The 7,320-nt window shown below is 41.4% G+C and overlaps 1 protein-coding gene across 1 annotated transcript in view; it reads left to right on the top strand.

Moving 5' to 3' along the window:
- Positions 1-1,188: 1,188 nt before the first annotated feature.
- Positions 1,189-7,320, top strand: part of LOC118328468 (E3 ubiquitin-protein ligase MARCHF9-like) — a 7,481-nt gene continuing 1,349 nt past the window's right edge. The window contains exons 1-3 of the mRNA XM_035662214.1: positions 1,189-1,667; positions 5,188-5,343; positions 6,438-6,630. Coding sequence (XP_035518107.1) covers positions 1,323-1,667; positions 5,188-5,343; positions 6,438-6,630 — 694 coding nt within the window. The 5' untranslated portion in view covers positions 1,189-1,322. The remainder of the gene's footprint in view (positions 1,668-5,187; positions 5,344-6,437; positions 6,631-7,320) is intronic.

The raw sequence follows: 7,320 nt of genomic DNA, 5'->3' as shown, positions 1-7,320 counted from the left end.
GGAGGGGAGGGGAGGGGTGGGGGGTGGAGTGGGTTAGGGAAACTGCGGTCTGTAACTATACAGATAAAGAAGTTTTTGTTTCCCAGCCGAAGCGCCTGAAAAACATCTGAAAATCAAGTTTTTACCACCCTGAAGATCCTGGACTCATCGCTACAGCCCGCCATGTGGAGTGGCATTTTATTGTCCCACTGATTCATGCAGGCCGTGGTTTAATTTGGTGAAGGTGTGATGGTGGTGGTGGTGGTGATGATGAGGTGCAGTTGTTTTTAACAACCCGGAAGGGACGGTTGCAGTCTGCCTTCGGCTCATTTTGTGTGTTTGTGCAGGAATCCATATATCCATCATCCTCTCGCTCCTCCTGATTTGTGGCGCAGAGATGGTCGGGGAGAGCACACAACTGGCGCTGCAAGTTGTCGTGAAATGGATTTTTTTTTTGTATTGTTCATCGGATTTGATGTTTCTCAGTCCGTCTCTAACGTTGCCGCGTTTGTAACTTTGTAACTGGGTCGCCGGACCTGCTTTCAGGAGGGGAAAAGGTGTGGGACGAAAAACCCGCTCGACCCACAAGCCAAACAAATAAATAAAAATAAAATAGGCTCCAGCTAAGAAGAAGAGGAAACTGGTGGATTGATGGATGCTGCCACTGCGAGACAACAAAGGATGCACGCTTGTCACCTCGTGTAATTTCACCTCCGCTGTAGGTAAATGAGGAACTCAAATATAAATCGGCTTTAACTTAGTTGTTAATAGGATTTAATATCAACCCCCTCTCAGACACCCTCGCTGCTTTTCCGCCTGCAGAGGAACAGACACCAACATTTTGTTGATTTAAGACACCAAGAGGACCAGTTTGAACCATTCGGGATGCCAATAAACACACCGGACTTGTAAATGGAGGCATGACAGGATGCTGTTGGACCCCATCTGACTTTGATGTTGGTGCCACAGTTCGTGGCTATCAGCCTCCATTGAATCCCGAAAGAAAACGCCTCTATCCATGAAAAATAATCCTTCCCTATTGGCTGGATTGCGGTGCACATGCTATAACAACAGGATATGCAAAGAGCTATGGGCTGATCTAATAGCCTATCATGTTTTCCGCATGCTTTTTTAACCGAGATCTGTATTGTATTGAATAGGATGTGAACTGTCTGTCTGTCGGTTCAGATGCCATAATACTACTACTACTACTACTACTAATAATAATAATAATAATAATAACAATAATAATACTCATAATAATAATAATGCTGTATAATGGACCTGTCACAGTCAAGCTGAAGGCTGTTTTGTTTGTGTCTGTGTAGTGAAGCTGCTGAAGAATGTTTAAGTATCGGATCCGGATGTTTTTCAATGAACTCAAAGTGTTGCTACTGATGCGCTCCGGATCAAGCAGGAGGAGTGACACAGGCACAGACCCGGACACTCAGACCAGGATGCGAGGGCTCGCCATAGGGGGCTGTGGTTGGCCGCCGTTGAGCTGCTCTCACCGGGACGATGAGGAGGAATATTATGGCTCTGACCCCCGGCCACGCAGCCTGGCGTGTGAGGAAAACGAAGGGGACAACCCCCAGGGAGGAGGCCTGGACGCCGCTTCCCTCCCGAGTCTCTCAGAGAGCGGGATGCGATCACCGCAGTGCCGGATCTGCTTCCAGGGGCCGGAGAAGGTACTGTTAAATAATACAGGTGTTAATACTGTGGGCTCCAGGTGCTCAGTAGGACCCTGGTGCCCATGAGTCCAGGTTCCTGGAGACTATAGGCATCTCAGCAGCACAGGTGCTTTCAGCTTCACGGGGTCTCAAACCACGTGGTGCTCACGTGTCTGGAAGTCTGTTAAAGCAGGTCATCAGGTTCACAACCCCTCTGCTGTTTGAGTTCAAGTATTCATAGGCATGCCTGCTATCAAGACAGTTAAACACTTAAATGTAAATGGGAAATTATTCAAATCAAATCAAACAAACCCAGCTGGCAACAATATTTGTTAAGATGTTTACATATTTAAAAAACAACAACACAGATTTCATACAATAATAAAAATAAAGGATTGGTGCATTAAAGGGATATACGGGAATTTAGTGCTGCATTTCCCCAGAATCATCAAAATTGAAGCATCAGGCTGAGATATCTTGACTTTCAGTCTGTAGCGTGGGTCAAAACAGTCTACAATACCAGATCCTGTATTTCCCTTCATGCAACTCAATAGCTTTAGCTGCTTTTCCACTGTATGGTACAACTGGACTCCAGTAGTTTAATACCTGGTTCCTGGTACTTTGATTTTAAGGTGATGTGAATTCACTGCAGACCAGAAAACCCTGCATGTTTAAATAACCAAGCTACCATCAATAGTGACCACAGTTTGTTTATTCAATTAAAAATGGCACCGTATAACCACACCATGGTCAGTTGACAAAGATGTATCACAAATCTGTGCATATTCTATGTTATAAGAGTAGCAGCTCCTTTGTGTGTGTGTGTGTGTGTGTGTATGTGTGTGTGTAGTTGGTGTGTGGCTGAGTGAAAGAGAAAGAAAGCTGTGAATATGAGTGGTGGAGAGGGAAAAGAGAACAGTGAAGTTGTCAATCTGGCAGTAATTGTAGGTTACAGTTTATTAGTGAATAAAGGCTGCAGCTTCTCAAGGCCAAAATAAAGCTCTCTGTTGTTTCCTGGTTGCTTCACTATGACGGTCAGCTCCACCATTGAAGGGTCACTATCCAAAGTACTATCTACAGTAGAAAACCAAGTAAAGATACCAAAAGAGAGTAGGGATGAGCCGCACCATGTGGTGGACATACGGCTTGTGTCCATGTGAGTTTGTACCACAGCTTTTCTCTCAGATAACCCCGATGACATCACTATGACATCATCAGGGCTATTACAGAAGACATTATACTACTGTTTTCAGAGGCTGGAAAAAAGTAGTGTTTATAACAAATAAACAGATATGTGTGTGCAAAATCAGTGGAATGAAAATCAGTTTACTGGCTCTATTTGATAGGATTGGGTGAAGAGTGAGGGGGGAGAAAGAGAGAGAGAGAGATGCAGGAAAGGGCTGTGAATGGGAATCGAACCTGGGCCACTGTGGGGGGAGGGGGCGGGGTACAGTTTTAAATACTCATGATGAAGATACGAGTCATTATACATTAATACCAAACAGTTTCAGATATCTGTGAATGAGCACCAAGTCTGCTCAGATGCAAAGAAAAATCCAGAATGACTAAAAAAAGGAATCAATCCATCAACAGCGGTCTGAAAATAGCAGTGGGCAGACGAAGGGCATCAGTTAAGAATAGGCTGGAGAGACGAAGGAGGAGCTTTGTATGTTCTATGTGAAGCAGTGAAGTCCTCATAGTAATAGATTCAGCATCTGATACACAAAATTAGGCCATTTTATAAAAAGCTACAAAAAAAGGTTTCAGAGAATGATTCCTCGACACAAAGAAGTTTATACTCGTTATTATTCTGGGTGACTTGAATGTAGGAGGCAGTATGAGTTCAGTAACTTGCTGAGTGACTCACATTTAATGCAGGGATCAAATCATTCCTTTAGGCTACAGGAAGGCTTAAGTGTCTCCTAGCCACATGAAGGAGAACAGAGGGGGTGGAAGCACAGAAAGTAGTGAAAATGTTTTCTAAAAAAATTAACATTAGTCCAAGACGTAGATGTGCCAGCGCGTCAAATCTAGTGGATGAAATCAACCTTGAAGAGACAGGATTTGCTAGAGGTTTCAGAAAGTTTTAGTTTCCCCTCCAGATAACCAACTAATTAAAGACCTCGCACATCACCTAGAGTCAGACAGGAAATAAAGTGAGATGTGTGAGAGCGTTGTCAGTCCGACGGCCTTAGGGAGTCTCACACTGACAACAAAAACCTGTGCCAGATGTCCCGTGATTTCTTTTGAGGCTATGGGAAAGTGACACGAGAGAAGCTCTGCGTATCCAGATGAAGGTGTTAAAATGCAGTCAAAACAAGTATACAGTATAATCTCCCTTTATTACACTTTGATTCATGTTTTGAGCGTCTGCAGCTCAAGATATAAAGGCACGTGTATGCTTTGACTGCAGCAGTGAGCATATCTAAAATATAACACTGAAATTTCCCTTTCAAGTCAGCACATAACTAACTATTCAGAGTTCGTGCTGCTTGAGAAATCTTCGTAATAATGATGTGCACCCGCTTTTATACCATAATTGGCTCTAATAAAACAATAAAAGGGGGGATTGACGGCTGAAAGCTTTTCTCAGGAATTCTGGACGATCATTGCTGCAAAAATCTTATCACAAACGTTCATCAGGACTGAGATATGCAGTCATTTTCTTTGTGAAATTCCTCATAGAGTAATTACAATTTGAACAACACAATCTTACAAAAAAGTGCAGCTCTGGTTTGTTCCAATTAACTCAAAAGAACCATAAAAATAGCAGTCGATTGGCAATGAAAGTGAACATTAAGTGCAACGGGGATGTGGGAGCTTTCATCTTACCGCCTCAGCTTCTCTTGCTCAACAGAGACAATGAAGAAGCTCAGAGAGGGAAAAAAACATTGACTTGACCTGTGCATTGTAGATGTGAGATGAGTTGGCGTTAATGTCACTTTGAAACCCTTTCTCTCTCTGACAAATGTAACAAATCAACATTGAGACAGGATTGAACGTTGCCTGTCAAGAAATCAAACAAATATACTTATATCATATTCAACTATACCCAAAATGTATAAAAGACAATAACATTAATCAATTAACACTCATATTTTGTCTTTATCTGTCAACAATCCCAGTATTAAATTTCAGGTTCATCTCAAAAACAACCAAATCTGACCCAGATTAACTTTTAAAGTGATACTTTTTTCCTCTCCTTTCTGAACGTATTATCCATTTGCATGCAGTATAGTTACATATTGATGATATCTTTTGGTGCTTGCTCCAAGCTGTTATTATCTTTTTTAATCCCTTGCCAGCTTCCTCACAAAAACAACAGCAAATACAAAACCCCTCAAACGATACTGTACCTTCAGTAGATAAAATGTGACTGTAACATTGTCAGTTGATAAAGATCTTTATCTTTATTTTGTTTTTCTGTCATCTTCACCAAATTAAATCTTGAACCAGGCAGATTCAATAACAGCTTCAACATCCAGCTGCCTCTGTTAAACGCTGTGCATCCAATGCAGCTGCTGTTTGTGTCCTGCAGGGGGAGTTGTTGAGCCCTTGTCGCTGTGATGGCTCAGTGCGCTGTACCCACCAGTCCTGCCTTATCCGCTGGATCAGTGAGAGAGGCTCCTGGAGCTGTGAGCTCTGCTACTTCAAGTACCAGGTCCTGGCCATCAGCACTAAAAACCCACTGCAGGTACAGTATAAACAGTTCAAAGAGCTGTAATAATAAAGTACTTGACATTAGACTACCAGGCTATACGACAGAAAGCCATGCACAAACTTTATATTGCCAGAGTTGAGGGAGTGGTTGCCAGAAAAGTGCAGTAATCACAACATTGATCATGAGGCGAATGTAATGGCATTCAGTAGAGGCCATGCAGGGTTTACATACCACCACCACAGAGGCATTTTGGACCGCTTTTCTCCAGCATGCACTGATTCCCAACAAGAAGCTCATTACCTTCACATTGCTGTTGGAAGATAAACAGCCCATCTCAATTTCCACAGAGCTATTCATGCAGGGTTTTTTTTTGGACAAATGGAGAAGAAGAAAGTGAGCTTATAGGAAGATGCCAAGAACACATTTATGAGACACTGCAAATTTAAAAGAGTTGGCACAAGATTTAACCAAAGTGTGTGGCACATGGACAAACAGACAGTATCACCAAATTATTTCAGCCTCTGAATGCTGGAACAGAGATATAATCAGATGAAACACTTGTTCCCTCGGTTGCTTCTCTCGCTAGACAACCCCTACATTTCTGAATGAACATTATAATAAAATATTTTTGGAGAATTAATGAGATATAGTATTAATAAAATAGCTTAATTCATTTAGGAATTCTCTAATTTACTCGATTATTGTTTTTGTTATCTGTGTAATGTCTTTTGTGGAACGTTTCAGTCATCTCAACAAGCTGCTTTCATTGCATTAACTTTGTTTCATGATATATTTGTTTCTAGAAACCAGTCACTGAATGAATCAGGCTGTCATTTGTTCGGTTTTAAGACGTATGTAATTTATCCTGCTACAGATAAGCAAGGCAAAGAGGAGTGTGTTGAAGTTCATTATTGACTATTCTCACTTTAGTTTCAAACCTGCATAATCAAACACTGTCATTCCCTGTGAAGCCCACTGATGAAGCTACAGAAAACATTTGGGAAATATGTGCTGAGATTGTGCAACGGTTGGATTTACAAAGAAGAGACAAACCATTACATTATCTCCCATAATCAAAGAGAATTACACAATTCACACCTACAGGTGTCTCACTCTGTCTTTTCCAGTGGCAGGCCATTTCTCTGACTGTGATTGAGAAGGTGCAGATTGCGGCCATTATCCTGGGCTCTTTGTTCCTCATCGCCAGTATCTCCTGGTTGGTGTGGTCCTCTCTTAGCCCTTCAGCCAAATGGCAGCGGCAGGACCTTCTCTTCCAGATATGCTACGGCATGTATGGCTTCATGGACGTAGTTTGTATAGGTGAGGTGGTTGTTTAGAATATTAACAAGTTTGCAATAATTCTTGATTTCAAATTCCTAATAATTTCCTGGAAATAACAATGTGATTTGGTTCCATCATCAGGAATATAGAGAGAGTTTAATAGTAGTAGTCCAATGAATTGTTGCCTAGATAGTATTTAGGCATAACAGGTCAGCTTAGCATGCATATACATATGAAGAATAAAGTTGAATTAATATTTACTTGGTTTAAAAAAAAAAAAAAATCTGAAAATATGACATTTTGTCCTGATGCTACATGAAAAGTCAGGGGATCACCAAAGTCAGACCAGTTCAACCTGAAGGGGAACCAAATTTCATGGCAATCCATCTAAAGAGATATTTCACTCCAAACCACACATTTGAACCTTTTGGTAGCACCAGAGGAAAAATGACCAAAGTTTCAGGACAATCCATTTAATAGTTTAAATGACATTTCACTTAAGGCAAAAAATACCAATGTACAGGCGGTGCTATAGAATGAAAGTCAGGTGATCAGTGGAGTCAGTCTATAGAATTTGTCTTCTGGAAACCAACGTCTGTACAAAATTTCTTGCCAATCCATTTAGTGGTTGTTGAGATGTTTCAGTGGGGAGGAAAGTGGCCGAGTGACTAACACTATAAACAAAAATAATCAGAAATACCCAGTTAAAGGTCCAGTGAGTAAGATTTA

The sequence above is a fragment of the Morone saxatilis genome, unplaced genomic scaffold (genome assembly GCF_004916995.1).
Source record: "Morone saxatilis isolate NCDOM2014 unplaced genomic scaffold, NCSU_SB_2.0 Contig18, whole genome shotgun sequence".
Lineage (NCBI taxonomy): Eukaryota > Metazoa > Chordata > Actinopteri > Moronidae > Morone > Morone saxatilis.
The sequence above is the reverse complement of the archived record's forward strand: the minus strand, read 5'-3'. Positions and strand labels throughout refer to the sequence as shown.